This window comes from Eucyclogobius newberryi, unplaced genomic scaffold (genome assembly GCF_026437365.1).
Source record: "Eucyclogobius newberryi isolate DKJ021-1_F unplaced genomic scaffold, fEucNew1.0.hap1 SCAF_9, whole genome shotgun sequence".
In the NCBI taxonomy this organism is placed as follows: Eukaryota; Metazoa; Chordata; class Actinopteri; order Gobiiformes; family Gobiidae; genus Eucyclogobius; species Eucyclogobius newberryi.
In genome coordinates this window covers 24,986,854-25,005,224 of record NW_027316532.1, presented here as the reverse complement: position 1 = coordinate 25,005,224, position 18,371 = coordinate 24,986,854, and the positions used below count along the sequence as shown (strand labels likewise).

Sequence of the window (18,371 nt, the reverse complement as noted above, 5' to 3'; positions counted from 1 at the left end):
CTGTGCGGCAAAGCCGCAAACTGTAGCAAGAATTTCAGAAATCTCCCAAATTTAACATTTCTGCCGTTTGCGCAGATAAAGTCCGAATTGCGTCAAATTAGAATCAGTTGTTAAACTCTTTGCCCTAAACCTACTTGAAGTGAAATAAAGATTTTATATGGAGGTTAAATATTTAGTTTTGCGAAATTATATGAAATTTGACACACAACTCAATTTTGGCATCCCCATCAAAAAAGTCAATGAAACCCATGTCATAATTGTTATGGCTTTGCCGTAACGATGACCGAAACCTTCCATGTTATTCCAATGGGGAAATCGCCAGAACATTTTTACACTTTAGACTTTCACGAACTCCTCTTAGGGCGTTAGCCCTATTAACCTGAAATTTGGTGAGACTCATCTTCAGGGGTGGACCATCAAAAGTTATCCACATTTTTATTCTAAGAGTCACGGTGTCTGTGCGGCAAAGCCGCACATTTTGCCAAGAATTCAAAATAAAATTGCTTTTGATGGTAAAACAAAGGGGAGAAGATGTGACAGCGTCACAGATTCAGCAGTAGATGTAATAAAAGGACAATTGGGGCGCGTCAGCGCCCCCTCTTCTTGCGGCGTGGCGGTGGCGTGGCGAGGGCCGATCATTGCCGCTTGCGGCTATATTTCATTATTATTATTGGCGGCACGGTAGCGCAGCGGTTAGCACTCTCACCTCACAGCAAGAAGTGTGGAGTTTGCGCGTTCTCTCCGTGTTTGCGTAGGTTTCCCAGAACTACAATAAACATGTACAGCAGGCTCCTCCCCCCTGGAGCCAGGACACCTCTGAAAAACAGAATCTCCTTTTCAGTGGGGCTTTCCTGGTTAAATAAAGGTCATTAAGTAAATAAATTAAACCAGTTTACTGCAAATGAATATCTAGCCTCATACACTATTTCATCATTTTTGCTAATTTGCTTCAGCGTTTTGATTTTGCCCCAGGATGTTATCCATGGCTTTCAGAATGAGGACAATTTGACATAGCAATTATCACTTTGAAACACAGAACAGGAAGCTAAAACTAATCTGATCTTTTAAAACATTTGATTGTATGCAAATATCATATCCGCTCTGTATTTGCTCTATCAAGGGGTTTTAGACATATATCTGTATATTTAGTTACAGATAGTTATAAAGAGTATAAGTTTTTATTATTAGTGTGAAAGGGTTTTTGTTTTTGTGTTTGGTTTTGTTTTTTTTTAATTCAGGGTGTGTCCTGTTTGAGCCCAGGTTCATTTCGATATTGACTCGATATAGATTTGGTGATGTTTTGGTCCTGGCCTTATCCATGTTTCGTTCCAGGTTTAGTCCGAGTTTAGTTTCAATTTGAATCCAAACTTTATGGCTCTATTTCTGCTTGTTTTGTCTCTGGGAGCTTGGCATGTTGAGGTTTGTGTTGCCACTTTTAACAAACCTATTTCCTAACTATTGATGTGTAAAGCAACATAGAAATATGATGGCTAGACAATAGGTTATGATTGCCAGTTTGCTGTGAGCAGTGGTTAAAAGCTATTCAGAACGGTCCAAAAGGAAGGAACATTGAAAACCTGACTGCACATGGTTATCAAAATAGGCAGGTGGTCATAATATTATGGGAAAAGTGTGTCCAATAGCCCATTTGAACCGTTTATCTCAGTTTGAACTCCACGTGGATTTAGTCTTGTCCGTCTCTTTGGCTGAAGCTAAATCTACTGTCTCCTCCTCTGAGTCTGTCACTGATGAAAAATGGTGTCTTGGGGCTTTATTTTCAGTATCTATCTTCCATCTTTTTCTTGTCCAGTTGCAGTTGTCAGTGCTGAACAGTTCGGTGATGCAGAGCGAGACGACCAGCGTGGTCCTGGAGGGTCTGAGGCCCGGGACCGGTTACGTGGTCCAGGTCCGAGCGCGCACCGTGGCCGGGTACGGCGCCTACAGCAAGGAGATGCTCTTCCAAACCCTGACGGACGGTGAGCGAGCTGGAGCAGAGGTTGCGTTAATATACGATGATAGTCACGCGTAGTCGCTATGTTTACGTGCGCACTGTCAATCGGATTATCTGATTTCTGAAGTTGTCAGATTAGATACAACTGATGTGTGTAATCGGATTTATTTCTGATTGTTCAAGCCTGCGCATGTTTTGACAAATTTGGCAAGGACAAAAATCTATGAGAAAATGTTAAATGTCTTCAAAATACAACAGTTACTACACAGATATAATTATTGGGTTGTATAACATTATTTTCCTCCAAGGGCCATATTCGAATCCAGGCAAGTAGCGGAGGGTCGACCCGCGATCATTGGTGTGAAAATTAAAAAAATAAAATATCACTTTTCTGTCAAATATAGGTTATTGAATCTATTATGTAATTAATTTCACGTCATATTTATTAAGGATACAAGTGCAGACAAATACCTGAGGGGAAAAAAATATATATATATATATTTGTTTAATACTACTTGGCATTTTGGCGGGCCGGATTATAAAGACAAACGGGCCACATGTGACCCGCGGGCCGTAGTTTGCCCACCCCTGCTGTATAGGGTGTAATTTCTACTAATATTATTTATCGTTTTATTATTATATTTTAAAGGCAGGGTGTATGATTGAGGGTTTGGATATACGCACATATCTAGTAATCTGGACCCACTCACAAGTAATGCCAGGATGAGTGACTAAGTTAATAAAAATACAATACAAGTTGATAGTTAACTACTTATATAAATAAAAGGACTCTTGGGGAATACTTATGTTAATTTGTAGCATTAACAGGCCAGTGCAGTGGTCAGAAACAAGGGCACTATCCAGATTGAACATTAAAACCATGTATTTGAGTAAATAGGTGCTTGCTCTAAAATGTAAGGAGGTAATATCGTAATTGTTGTTTTAGAGGTATGCAAGCTCTAATTTAAATAACAGCAAGACATAAACGCCAAGTGTAATAATATCCAAAGAAGGGTACAAAGTGATATTTCAGATCTTTTGTGCTTACTTTTACAGCTCATTCACACATTCTGCTCAACAAATCTCAACCAAGATCTTTAGAGGCACATTTTATACTTCAGAATAGTGTTATTAACATAATCCTGAAAGATACTCATTTTCCCAATATTGCACAGGGTAAGTACCAATGTCAGTTTATTTGTAAAGCACTAGTTTGGGGGCAAAACTAACATCACCAGGACTAACTTATGACTAATTTAGGGGAAATAAAAACTAAACCTGACCTTTTGTTAATGTAAATCGCAAGTTTTACATTAATGGCAGCCCTATTTTCCCCGAAGAGAGAAGGGGGCGGAGGTTGAGCGAGAAGCTGAGAAGTAATTAGATTCTGTCCTACTTTAAGTTTGTCTCGGAGCAATCTGTTTATCGGCATCGGAGTTCTACACCACGGGCTTTTATGCCATCGCAACCACTTTATATTTGTAACGGAAGAAAGCGCAGTCGAGAGAGATGTGTTATTGGCCTTTGAAGAAATGTTGACAGCGCATTTACAGTTTCTTGTATTGTCACAGATGAGTACAAGTCTGAACTGGGGCAGCAGCTGTCCCTCATCGCCGGCTCGCTGGTCGGCGGAGTGTGCATCGTGTCGCTGGTCGCCATCGTCATCATCTGTTCCAGGTACCGGGAGTCGCCGCAAAACACCCACGCACCGTGATTAAAAATACAGACAGAGTAAACGTCACGCTGCACGCCGAGAGATTACAGAAGATTGTACGGCCGCGATCGGATTCCGTGAATGAAAATGTGACCGAGCGAAGCGTCATTAGCCGTTTCATTGGCCGTTATGATGTGGTCCCCTATGCGCGCGCTTATCTGGCATTAACATATGCATCATTTCAAACGGCTCACTCTTTCACTGCACTAATACCTACAACAATGACACACACACAGAAAAATCCATTTGACTGACATTGTTCAGTTAGATAAATAGACACGTTGTGCACGATTGAGCACTTCTGATCCTCTACGTCACAGAAATGAAATATCCAATCGTTTCGCACTATACAACTGTTTCAGCTCGTTTCCATGGTGATGTTATTGCTTTGCCTAAAATGTTCCACGGTATCTTACTATCTTGCATTTATCAAATTATATACCTACCAGTGTTTTATGCCAGAAACCTTCTCGCTATGAACGCCTCTCGCTATGACGCCTCTCCGCAGAGCTGATTAGTAACTTTGCCTGGTTGATTTTGATTATTATTGACTACGTGTGAGGCTACTTGATTTCCACTTTTTAACTCAATTTAATTAAACTCACATAAATGACCTTGGCTGGATACTTTTGCACATTAAAACTGTGAAAAGTGTGACATTCTTCTACACAATGTTGTAGATGAAAAGTAGTGTTATTTCACATTTATACCACGTTAAGCACCAACTGCATTGTATGGAACATTTTAGTGACAGTTGAAGGTTACTTTGAGGCTTTTTTCTATCCGTAAATCCTTCTGCGTGGAATTCTCAGCGGCCCTGTGTCTGACTCACATCTGTTTGATATGTATCAGCGTCCTCAGTTTACAGATAAAGGCTGTAGTCGTTACTGATTGGCCACATCACCGCTGCATGTGTCACCAGCCTCTTAAAGGTGCACTATGAAGACCTGTAATTACTATATCGAAAAGGGTCATCGTTAAACTTAAATGAGGTTTTGTTACAACAGTGTTTCCTCACTCCTGTTTTCAACTAATTCCTTTCCCCATCCAGATCCCTTTACTTAGTTCCAATTATTAAAAAAATTAAGAAGAATTAAGACGTTTTAAAAGGTCACATAGCCCCTTTTCAAAAATAAAAACATGTAAATGACAATCTGCTGCTTGTTATGTTGAAAGGCCACAAAGAAGAGGCGGGGCTTATCAGGTCTGTAGTTTTGAACAGGGAGAAAATTGACCTTTTTCTAATACCAAGCAATTTTTAGATCAATATTACAATTTAAGATGAGAAAAATGTAAACTGACGGTCTAATTATGACATTGTTCACTACTAAATAGCTGAAAAAGCATAATATGTCTCCATGGAAACAAGACAGAATCACAGTTGTTTGTCAAGGTTACTTGTAGTTGAATGAATGCTAGACCAGATAAGATCAGTACACCATAAAGAGGAACATTCCAGTCAAACCAATAACATCTAAGTAAGTGGCAAACTCTCCACCAGAAAAGTTAAATAGTTAGGCTACCCCAAATAAATTGTCTGTTTGCTGTAACCCGAGTCAACATTTTTCAAGTGGGTCGGACGGTAGGCAAATTCTTATTTTTTTTACTTTGAAGGCAAAAAAAAAAGATAAAAAATTTGCCATTTTTTGACTCGGAGTGACCACCAGGGGTCAGGCTTCAACAGTCAATGACGGAAAACATCTCTATCAACCCGATCGGGAGACTAAATCTCACGGTTTTAAGACATTTCAATCGACCTTTTGTACGCCGCTATCCTTTATTTTGGTAACCAAGACGAGCGGGGGGAACATGCGGGGGTCACGGGCGCCGCCATGTTTGTTGGGATGACGCTGCTGGGCGTGTTTCAATCCCAGAATGCATTGCGTAAGTCAAATTACACACCCTGATAGAGCGTGACATGTACTATGGACACTTGAGTGGCGCCGAAGGAGGCAAACCAACTTGGAAAAGGCAATATATCGACAATAATGCGCGTCCTGTTTTGTTACAGACCCATGTGGAGGACTGATTATGAAGTCGCACATGTGTTGCGCAATGCGTTATCAGTCCTTTGGGACGATAGATAGGTTTACCAGCGTGATAAAAATATTCGACACGGCGGTTTAGGAAAGACCTGTCGGTGAGTTGGCGAAATAATTGAAAAATAAAAGATTTCGACCGGGTCGGTCGGGTTACGGCAAACAGACATTATTATTTTGCTCAGCCTTAGATTGAGAGTAGAGTTTTCCGGGTGACGCTTGTATTGCCACGCTACTCTCAACGCTCTGTAATTCTGAGTTTGAACTTGAACACACAGTGATGAAATGACGGGTGTAAGTTAGCCGTGACTTTACCGTGACCCCGGATGCCTTGGCTGTGACTGTCGCTCCGCACCTCATGCATGCCGTATACACAGTCTGCCGATGGGATCAGTTGGCATATTAACTATTCTCTAATGGAAGCTTGTAACGTGAGCTGACAACACCAAAATAACGAGTCATCCAAGACTAATGAGATCCTGATAGATTTAGCTTTTTGTGTCACAGATTTATTATTTTACCTCGACCCAGATAAAGACAGACGACAGCCAATTAGCATTTTAGTGTCAACTTTTTAAAATTTGATGTGATTTTTGTTGCTTCTGATTCCTCCCCTGTGGCTGTAGGAGGAGGCAGAAAGAAAGTGTATACGGGGACAAGCTGCAGCAGTACAACACTGGAGGTATGAATATAATATACTAAGAGACTATCAAATGTTATGAATGTTATGAATACACTTAGAGACTATTAGTGTTACTATTATTGTCAAAATGAACGTCACGGTTTTAAGATGATTCATGATTACTGACTTCCTTTCCCGATCGTTCAGTGTGCGACCAGCTTTACTAAATCAAACTTTCTGAATGATTTAGTAAAGTTAAGGTGAAACTGTAATTTAAGAGACAAATGTACTTTTTTGGGCTGTAGTTTGACTCAAAATGACTTGTCTTTGCTTCTAAAATTGTCAAAATCATTCTTGCTTTGATAGTTATTATGATTATATTGTGTCCTGAATAATCTCGGCTCTTGATTACGTTGTGTATTATACTTTTTATTCTTAAATGTACTTCTGCAACAGGTGAAAGTATTTTTGACTTTTGAGGGAAAACTTGACAGCACTTAGTAGTACATAAAATAAATAGACAAATCATTTCAAATTGACACTGATCAGCTTGGGACTTTTAATCAAGAGGTCGACAGTGTAAAGCAGGTTGTTTGGAAATTTAGCTCAGATTTTAGGGGAATAAACTTGATTATATTAGTGTTAAATTGCACAAATAACTTTTATTTTCTTTTTTTTCTTCCATTTAAAAAAAAAAAGAATAAACATGAAACACCGAACAATAGAGAACACAACACGACCAGAGAGTGAAAATCAAAATAAGAACACAAGTAGACATCAACTAAACATGAAAAGAAACAAAATCACAGCACAATTAAATTAAAACAAAAGTCCCACTTGGTTCATTAAAAGTATTTTTCTTTATTTCCTTGACAATATTGAAATTCTATTGAAAAGTTTGTTTTGAATAAGAAAAAGTAAAAATCATGATTGACTAATACAAGGAAAATATCATCAGCCCAATAGCCGTAGTAGTTGAGTCACAGTTGCAGTATTAGTTCTATAAATAGTATAAATAGCCCTTGTATTTGAAGTAGTAGTCGTGGGAAAGTAGTAACAGTGATCATGGATACTGTAATCCTAGTAATATTACAAAAGTATTCACCATTTGTAGAAGATTTAGTAGCTTTGTAGTAGAACTGCTATTATATTTAACATTTCAGTGGTAGTAGTAGTTTACAAAAGTATTTACAACTTTAATGTCACTCGAATACAGACTTTCAGTACTTCATTTGTAAAAGCGTTTCTAACCCGTCTCCCTGTGTCTCAGCAGAAGTGACCCTGAGGCCCGACATGTTTAACGGCCCCACTCCCACGGTCACCTTCCCGACGTTATCTGAGGGTCACAGTTCACCGGGGGTCAAGATCTACATCGACCCCTTCACCTACGAGGACCCCAACGAGGCGGTGCGGGAGTTCGCCAAGGAGATCGACCCCTCCTGCGTCAAAATAGAAGAGGTCATCGGATCAGGTGGGAACGTTCGCTGTGTTATTTGTGCCGCTTTTGGCTTTTAAACGCGCTCTTGAGGACCTTTAAAATAATGGACGTATAGAAAACACACATTCAGTCAGGCGTTCCCTCGTCAGGATTTGTGTTAGCACTGGCAGCAGAGGGAATTAGAGTCGGGTGATGTTTTATCGACAGCACAGGAGACCTCAGAATCTACCCATGTGTCTTTTACATAGTGCATGCTCAGAGGCAATGGGGTAATTTTGTAAAACATGTTATTTTACGACATAATCTCTTTCGCTTTTCTTTTGAACACTTGCACCGTTTGTCTGATTCCCTCCACTGGCAATAGAGATAGCTTTTTATTTTTGGGCTTTGGCTATTTTCAACATGGCGCTAACACGTTCCCGATGATCACAATTTTCCCGTCCAGCCAAGACTCGACACTTTTCCTTTACTTCACAAAGACGGAGAGCATGGAAGCAGGTCCTGTGAGAGCCATTGGCCGTGATTGCCGAATTAGACTGCACGGTTTGTTCTTGTCGATACAAACATGGCGGCGTAAGAGTAGGAAAAACGACACGGATGACGAAGAAACGGCGCCGATTTCGGTCGAAGCAGGGGCTGATCAACGCTGTTAATCTGCAGTGAAAGAACGTATGTGATGTACCGTATTTTTCGGACTAAGTCGCACCGGAGTATAAGCCGCACCAGCCAAAAAATGCATAATAGAGAAGAAAAAAACATATAAGTCGCACTGGAGTATAAACAGGCTTTTAGATAGAGACCCGTCTTCTCGTATTTTGGAAGTGGGGTTTTAAAATGTGGACGGGCATTTTCTAAAAAACGGGAATATTATCATTAAATCAGGTCGGAAAGCATTTGACAATAGTCCGCCATTACCGTTTACTGTTTACAAGTGAAAATGTGCATGCTGTGTGCTGATTGGTTGACGAAATTTGTGTGCTTGGCTCTGATTGGCTGCTGAGCCATGGTCCGGAGAATGCCGAAGCTACTTGTTTTGTCGCCTAGTCGGCCCCCGTACCCCCGGACAAAATTATTTGGACAGGGTGTTTTCAAATCTAAAATGCAAAATAACAAATAATATCACAAATAAGTCGCCCTGGAGTATAAGTATATAAGTATAAGTCGTACCCCGGCCAAAACTATGAAAAAAATAGTCTGGAAAATATGGTATTTTGTTCTGAATATGTGGATGTACGTCAATGTCTCCTGCATTTGAGTTACAAATAAGTAGCTGTGATTGGACCAAAAAAAAATTGGACAATTGGTCCCAGATTCTCCTGTATTTGCCCAGAAAGTAGGAGCTTTTACCTATTTTCAGAAAGAAAAATAAACCTCTTAGCACTGCATGTGTTTTTCGACGAGTAAGCAATATTGTACTAGGATCAAAAAGTTCCATAAATTACACTCTCTAATTAATGCCTGACTGTGTACAAAACATAAATGTAGCTTCACTTCTTGACATATAGTAAAATGTGCATATCTAGACTTTTTTTTTAATTTAATGAGGCTCAACTGTCACATAAAACAAAAGGTAATCTATGGGAGTGTGTTAATGTGAGTGTGCCAAAGACTGGTGTCAGCACTGGCATTGGTGCACTGCCTTTTTATGATATTATTGCGTTTTATTATTTCCTTTGAAGTCTAGTGGGATGTTTTATTCATGAAGAAAACTTTGGCAAGAATAAATTAAAAGTGTCCTCAGCCACTCATTTCTGATAGCACTAACTTGAATGCAAAAGTACCGTGTGATGTGGAGATGAGTTCAGAAAACAATTAGGCCGTTGGCTTAATTGGCACTTTTTAAGCAATTTCAAATCATACTTGCAGTACACACAAACTTCTTACACAGTGCGGTAAGTAAAAGCAGAGGGGGTTAAGTACATTTACCGGAGACAGTTTAAACAACATTGTACATTTAAGAGTTATTTTCAGACAGTGTAATTTTACTTCTATTTGGTAAATGTTTGAAGTAACAATTCTCTTACTTGAGTCAAAGTAAGTCTATAAATATGACAAAAAGTCCACAAAAAGCTTGAGTAGAAGTCACACTTGCCAAAAAATGCATAATAGTGAAGAAAAAAAACTATATAAGTTGCACTGGAGTATGAAATGCGGTTGCAAGTGTGAAAATAACAAATAATATCACATATAAGTCGCTCCGGAGTATAAGTATATAAGTATAAGTCGCACCCCGGCCAAAACTATGAAAAAAGGTGCGACTTATAGTTTGGAAAATACGGTAATTTGTCTATCCTATGAAAATACCAAATGTTTAATGTTTTGTCCTTCAATTGCATAAACTTAAATAAGACTGACATTTGCTCATAATATGTGAATAGTAGTTTTCCCAAATACTTTTACTCTCATTCTACATTGTATTTTTACATGAGTAATATTATTTTGAAGTTACTGCACTCACCTCTATGTAGAAATCAGCATTAAAGCTATTATTTAACAGGTTAAACTTTTAGAGAGCTCCTATTTTATTTCATTCAGGTACAGATAATGTATTATTAATGTCTTGATAATGTCTTGTGAACTTTAGAAATTCCTGCTTTTCACCTAAAGGCAAAAATAATTTCTGCAGCAAACCCAAACTATATTTCAATGCAACCTTTACAACTATAAATGTCAAATTTAAAATGAATTGCACTTGTTTATGATGCATTAAATTCATGAACACATTAAATTGGAGGTCTTGAGACACAAAGACACGGGCCATTTATCACTTATGATTCTTTGACACTTTTTTAGCCTGATATATACTACTCTTTCAAACAATTTGTCATACTTGTGAATCCGTCTCATGAAGGGTCTTCTTTACCTGGGTATTCACATGTCAGTCCTGCCCATCTCAACAGGGCAGTTAAAGACAAGAGTCCAGACTAACTTACACCCCGTTTACACACAGTACGGGGGCAGGGTTGGCACGTACTTTGAGCGGTTTACTTGTGAGCTGCCTGTCACAACAACTGCAGTGTACCAACACAGCTCAAGTTCAAGTGCGTTTACACAATAACACAGAAACATACTCACCTTTAAACCGCTCTAGACCACCGCAATGTCTGGGAAAACATCGATTATTTGTGGATTCTTAACGCAGACCCACACTCTCCCGTATTGATTTTATATATATATATATATATATATATATATATATATATATATATATATATATATATATATATATATATATATATTTTTTTTTTTTTTAAGATTTTCTTTCCCAAAGGCTTTACGTAACAGAGCAGCTATAGGGCACTGAGGGATGAACAATAAAGTGTGCCTTAACTTTAAGTGTGCAACGCCTCAAACCACCACACGACGCTCTGACTTAGGAACTACACTCGACTGGCATTAGGTGTGAATCCGGCGTTAGGCTATGGACACTTGCAAACTGGGACTAAACTGTATCGTCGGGTGTGCGCTTATCGCAACACTTAGAAAGAGCTTCAAATCAATGCGCCCCGTTACACTGACCGAGCACTGCGGTCGAGGGTCCAGGAGCCGCATGGATCTGTGAAAATAATCTGCGATAAGTCTATCTTTGCCGGACACCGCAGCGGTCTGGAACCACGTGAATCTGCGCAGGGTTTGTCAAAAATGGACTGCAGTGGACCAGAGTTGGTGTAACAGGCAATCTGCTAGTAACCTGCGCTGGTCCTGAACCCGGACCGGGGTCAGTGTACACCAGGCCTCAACCTGGATTCGGAACAGGACTGGGGCCACTGCTCATGAGCAGGTAGTTTCCAGTCAGACCAAATAACTTTGACACAGTAGCTCCAAAAATATAATTCTTAATTAGTTAGCAAAATACTGATTAACTGTGAATAATTGTGTTTTATTGTTAATTTCATTGTTACAGCTTTTTGTGCATCACAGTTTTTCGTATGCTCAGAAGGAGTAATACTTTTGTATTCCAAGGTTAATTGAATATTTAATTTATTGTGAGTTAGAGCCACGTTTGCTATGAACGTGAGAAAGGGAAACGGTGGTTCCTTTGTCAAAATAGGGCCTTGGAGATTATAGGGGCTTAGTTCCTGGTACTGTTATGCCCGAAAATGCCTAAACATGACAAAACCAGGATTGAAACAGAACTAAGCCTAGTCTACAGTAGGATTAAACTGTGATCAGACAGGAACAAATCAGGAAAAGTGTACACAGCCTGTGTTTGAGTTGAACAGTGAAGTTCGTCCTGACTTTCCTCTCTCATTTGTGAATAAATATGCTTTGTCATGCACAGACCAGACAACACAGCATCAGATGAAGGACACTTTTCTTTTTTTTTTTACCCAAACCAATCACAGCCAAATGTGCAGGCAGCTGTGTGCACTAAAGTTCAGAATCTCAGGGCTGACCGCTGTGGCCGTGTGCCTCGGGCTCTGTCTGTTGAGCCGCTTTGAGAGGCTTCCCATAATCCTCTGCTCCGGGCTTTATTCTGCTCCGGGGGGGACTTTCTCACCTGAGCCAGAGGTGGCCAAAGAGGGAGAGGGGATCTGAGAACGCGGTGCCAAATGTGAACCTAGATGTTTGTAATGCAGCGTGAAATGAAGGAGTGAGGCTTAGACAAACAAATACAGTATTTGGATCTTAAAATATGATAACGAAAACTATTCTATTTTTAAAAAGTATGAAACTGAAAGAGTTGACAGATGTATAAATTACCTTTTCAGTTGATCTGTCAAAAGATAAGTACAAAAGGCATTACATTTGCAGGTGTTTTATTGTTAAGAAATACCGTAACTTGAAAAACATGCATTTTTACGGTGAGCAGGGGTCGCCTCTCCACAGATCTGACCTGTTACATTCAAAACAATAATGTATTCATATAACAGATAACAATCGGAGCATAGACCTTCCACCAGAAAAGTCACATAGTGCACTCTTAAATGTACTTCTATATTTCTTTCATACATTTCCACCGACCTCAAATTTCCAAATGTGTGATAAACACATAACAATAAAGATGTGTGCACAAAATATACAGTATATACAAAACAAAAAACACAATTTTCACTATTTGTTTTCGCAGAATCCCTATTTGCCCATTACTATACATTAAATTTAAGTAACTAGTGTACTTTGTTGTCCCAAGCCTGAATAAAATCATTTTAGGAAACCACAATCCATGGGTTTCAGAGGGATGAAAATCTAGCACCGTTTCCACACCAATTTCAGGTTTCAGGCTTTTTTGTGACGTTTTGGACTGGAGCAGGGATCAGTTGCTTTAAAAAGACATGACATAAACAAAATACATACAAAACAATGTACAAGTCACAAAGGCTTGACACAGTTAGTCCATGTTGTTGATTATTTTAATAGACCGAGGAATTAATGCATTTTTATACCTGTAGCTTTTACTTGAGGGAATTCCTCTTCTTTCCAGACTGCATGAGCTCACAGCTGACTTTTCAATGTGAATATCAACAATTCAAAACATAATAGTTTGAAACTTGTGTCGTATTTGTAGCTTTGCGCTAAACGTTTGGCTCACTCATTCTCTGAAAGATCCTTAACGCGTCTCTTTAGTGTCTGCTCTCGCTGATTTTTCAGTTTAAATTTCCTTTCATTCCGTCTGTTCTCTGCGCCGCTCTCTGTGATCCGGTCCCTCCGGAGTGTGTTTGTGTAGCGGGAGACAGAAAATCCAAAACAAAGATCCGAAGGGAAGTCAGCAGAACAACAGATTGAAGATAAAAGAAAGGTGCACCCGAAGGAGCCAATAAAAAACACTTCACCTTCCTCCTTCTCCCTCTGTGAACACGCCATACCAGACTTTCTCTTGATACATTCATTTACACTCCATCTCAAACTTACAAGAAAAAACTAAGGCTAATTCTTCAAAGAGAGCGTGCCTAGTGTTGACTTAAGCGATACAAATACACGTATCAGGCGACTGTGTTCAAACGTATCGATACAAGGCAGACCACTTGAGAAAGCCATGGGGGGATTCAATTCAACCTCGCCCGCAGAGGCTTGCAGCAATCCCGAGATGTAAGTCTGTATTTATTTACTGTGAAATTGTTTGCCCTGTTCACCTGTGTAAGATGAGAAACACTGTCAACAGCAGAGTTCAAGAGAGGTGATGAAAAAGGATATGTGTGGTCAGCGTCTAGAGTGCTTTTTACACTCAGGTGTCGGTCTTAAAGGTCCACAGTGTCATTTTTCTTCGGCCCGGGCAATACGGATCTTGATTTTCAATTTCATTTCCTTTTCAAAATTGAGCTAAAAATGGCTTTCAGTGTCGATTTTGTGAACATAAACAAGACAGAGAGAAGATTGATTAGTGCAATTTAACAAAAAACAGCCAACTTTATTCCTTCAAACAACAGTTTAATTTGAAATGATTTTTAACGGACAGAGCATTGACTGTAAACTTCTCCATTCTAAAGACTCGCTTGATGCTTAGACATGACTACATCTCGATGTCGATCGGTAAAATTTGATTCCCCAGCCCTAATGCAGGTTGTTTTGCTGATTACGTTCCACGCTATGGCATTAAACGCAGACGCCAAATTATAGATCAGATCAGTGGAGAGGCGAGTCTGCTCAGAGTAGTGTGGAACAGTCCATTAAAAACAATCTCCATGAAGACAGAAAAAGTGCATAGTTTACCTTTAAAAACGCTGTAGAGGCCGAGGCTAATATAACATATATTCAGTAAGAAAATAAGTAAGTGAAGTGTCTTTGCATAACACCGCTCACAGACATAGGTCACAAACAGCATGTATATTAATAATAACAATAACACATTTAGTCATGGTGGCCCTGAGCTTATCGGTGCAGAAATGTTTGCTCGAAAAGAAAGGTTTTTCAGCTGATTTTTAAACGCGTCTACGTTGTTTAGAGAGAGCAATCAGAAGGGTCGTATTCAGTCATTCCCGAGCGTCGGGGAAACCGCTTCGAAGGATTTGTCTCCTTGCAATGTGAAGGATCGGTCCGAGGAACCATCAACGGATTGTGGCCAGCAGACCTCAAGCTACGGGCTGAAGTGTAGGTCTAACGGTCAGCACCAAAATCTTAACGCGCACACGGAAAAGAGCAACGGAAGGATTTTAAGATTAGAGTGATATATGTGTGCTCTCCTGCTTGTGTGGGTCAGGAGCCTTGGCGGCGTTTTGCACCCTCGAGTACACAGACTGTTATAATAATCCAATCGTGAGGATGCAAACGCTTCACCGTTTCCAGCATTCCAGCATAGGAAACAACCGCAATAGAGGTCAGTAAATACACTCCTGTACGACATTTTTACATCGTTTTTCACATTTAAATAAAAGAAAATCATAAACAAGCTCATAAGGATTTTTGCCGTTTTTGATAGTTTGATTGACAGCGCCTCAGCCGCAACTGTCAGCCCCAACGCGAGTATGGAGACTGAATCAATAACGGACCGCTCTGCGCTTTAAGACACTTTAAGACCCAATTTTGAAAGCAACAGGTGACATTGACTGAGCGCATATTCATTGAGGAACGGTGCAGAATATGACTGATTTGAGAGCTACGTTCAAACACTCAACATTCTTGAACATGATTGCGCTTTAATAATGGGTAACTAACTATCTAGGCCAGAGTCTACTAACAGGACCCGGGACAAAAAAATAGCACTTGATGTATTTTTTAACACGCAACGTCCACTTTTTCACCATCGGACGCATCAGTAACAGCGGATTTTATGTTATTTAATCGCTCATCTTTGCAATCCATCCATCACGTTGTCCTTTCATGACCAGCAGTAGCTCATTTTCTTTACTCGTGCGTCCCACACCTTCCTCCAGCCTACACAGTCCTCTGTTCTTGCAGTTTTGCTCCTTGTGCGTCTCCTCCCCTTGAGGAGCCGGTGACAGTAGCCGAGCAGAAGTGGAGCAGAGATCACAGCGAGACAGGACGACACCGCCTGTCATCCTATTCCCATCACTCATACATTATTTACAAGCTGATTTTTATCTCCGCAATGAGGACTTTTATTTTGAAGTGATATTCCGTTTTCATGCAGCCCCCCCCCTCCCCCCCACGCAGTTGCAATTATGTGACAAAAGTCGTCTTCAGAAGTCAGACTCTTCCTGTACGTTAAATGACTTCAAGACGTAGGGGTGAGTGTAAGTTCATTCGCAATGCAGGTTAAACTAGCCGAGAACATCAGAGGTGATCTAAAAAGATGTACAGGGACATGGCATGACTATAGCAGTTTTAATTGAGGTGAAGCATGGCCGCTTTTTACCCCCCAAAGTCGCCTCATATCACGTTAGGCCCAGGAGCATGTTCAGATGTAGCTGGGAATGAAATATCGAAATATGTCAATTACAACCAGCTGCTTTTGCTTCTCACCTTTCAAATCATTCATACACAAATGCACTCTTTTTCCCGTCCATCATTCATCTCCGCGGCAGCAGCAGAACCATCAGTCCATCACCACGGCCGTGTCTCTTCGTGATAAGAATCTTCTGCCTCTTCCTGCTGCTCGTGGCTTTCGAGATGTTCATTCTCTCCTAATGCTCGGCGGTGGTGAGAGCTGCCCCGGGGCGAACTGACAATGATGTGACTGCAAATCTGTGCATGCCTGGCCTCTATGACTACGACCACAGCCAGTCACTCACTCACTATGTTCCTGATAAGACTATGTTAGTAAAGTATCTTGCCCAAGGATAAAAGAACCATATTCAGGTGTCAGAGTGAGGATACGCTCCAGTTTTCCCACGCGAGCCACCCTTATCCTAAACTTGACGTATTAATTACTATCAGGATTGTCACAAAATGTATCTTTGTTTTATCTAGTCTTGTCTCTTGTTGTTTATTAGCGACCAGAGAGCTGCACACTGAATTGGGATCAATTAAGTTGTTGATTGACTTAAACTAGTATAGAAACTAGATAGAAGTAGATGACTCTAATGATAAGAAATATACAAAACATTAATTTACAAATGTGGAACCTGATAAGTTCTATTATTGATGGACTAGACCTTAGAACTATGTCAACAAAAATCGGTGTTAAATAACCAACAACGAAATCAATAATTAAAAATATTAAAGTAACTATTATTTGGCCTTAAAAATGTATTAATTTGACTTCAAACATCATTATCGTATATAGTATTTCCTTATTTTTGAAATCAACTTTTTAATATTAGTACTGTGAAAACAAATAAGTCATTGCAAAAACTACGCATTTAAGTCTCCTGGTTGAAATAACTTTTAAAAATAACATTTTGTTCGGTATTGTCTCCTGAAACTAAGCCAGCATGCCAGCTTTTCTTACATCTCCACATTTTGCCATTCTCCTTGTTCTACCGGTCTCTGTGACAGATGAAAACGGTCCGGGGGTGAGCTTGCGATTGAACCTGTGTGAACTCTTTGCACTCAGAACAATCCTTTCATCGGCACCGCACGCTGACCTCTCATGATCTAACCTCCTGTCAGCTGAGGCGCGCTGCAAAAAGCCAAGTAGCCCACAATAGGAAAAAGCCACTGTCCCTTTTATCTTCTTTATTTTTGTCTTGTTTTTGGTCTCTGCCCCTCGCGCCTCTCAAAGCGGTTATTGAAGACTTCATTCTTTTCCCCCCTGTAAAAATAACATGGCATCAGGGCGGGGCCTCGGGCGGGCTCGTGACCTCAGAGCGTGGCAGATGGAGCAAAAGGTGAGATGAGGTCAAGTCCAGTGCTTAACCTCAACTGTCTTCGAGGGAACAATATGCGGCTTTATTTGATGGATGGAAGAGATTTAATAATGAATCGCAGTGCGGGCTTAATCTATGGGAAGGTTAAGATGGGTAATAATTCACAGAGAGGACAAGTGCGTTTAAGAATGCCTATTATAGCGTTTGAAAATCAAAATTCTGTCAACACAGTCCAGGTGGAGATATTTTACCGCCGAGAACACCCCTCAAAAACATGCTCTTCTGTAGATGCCGTGACACAATATTGATTTGCCATTACTAAAGGTAAACGTACACTCAAATTCTTATAAAAAGGATTATCAAAGAATTCTATTAACACTGTCCAGCTGGAGATAATTTACTAGAGATGCCGTGATCCAATATTGATTTGCCTTTACTATAGCTAAATGTACACTCACATTCTTATTCTTTACACCCGCCATATTTATCTTTCTTGGAGCCCTATGGAAAATGCTGGGAATTCCTTTTTGCTAAAACTACAAAAGAATGAAACCCCAAACGCTCACTTTAAATGGCATTCCATAAAAGCACATAATACTCATGTCACTTTGTTTACTTTCTCAGTATCTTCCATCAAACTCAGCAGCGTTGGAACAAGCACCGAATGCAGAAGAGGCTGATTTGTGCTGGTTATTTTGTTAAAACGTAGCTTTTCTCTCTGGGTTTTTGACATGAACTGAGATGAGTCATTATTTTTGGTATCATTGTGTGTAATTGAAATTGATTGTATTTTATGTTTGGCTAATGTACTTTATTGCACTTGTCTGCACAGCACTTAAAGATGTAAGTGTGCTTTAGAAATAAACTATGACAATGACATTTTAGTAGTCGACACGCCAGCGATTATTTCTACAAGATTTCTTCTTTGTACATTGTGACTTTTTCAAAAACATGATCAAC

General features: G+C 39.9%; 1 protein-coding gene across 2 annotated transcripts in view; it reads left to right on the top strand.

Annotated features, from left to right (window-relative positions):
- Nucleotides 1-18,371, top strand: part of LOC140353860 (ephrin type-B receptor 1-like) — a 179,986-nt gene that overhangs the window by 136,629 nt on the left and 24,986 nt on the right. Inside the window, exons 10-13 of one of the 2 annotated variants that reach the window (XM_072438619.1) lie at nt 1,811-1,976; nt 3,523-3,628; nt 6,331-6,386; nt 7,600-7,797. In XM_072438619.1, the coding sequence (XP_072294720.1) occupies nt 1,811-1,976; nt 3,523-3,628; nt 6,331-6,386; nt 7,600-7,797 (526 nt within the window). Of the gene's footprint in view, nt 1-1,810; nt 1,977-3,522; nt 3,629-6,330; nt 6,387-7,596; nt 7,798-18,371 lie in introns of both variants that reach the window. The other variant, XM_072438617.1, reaches the window with a different exon arrangement.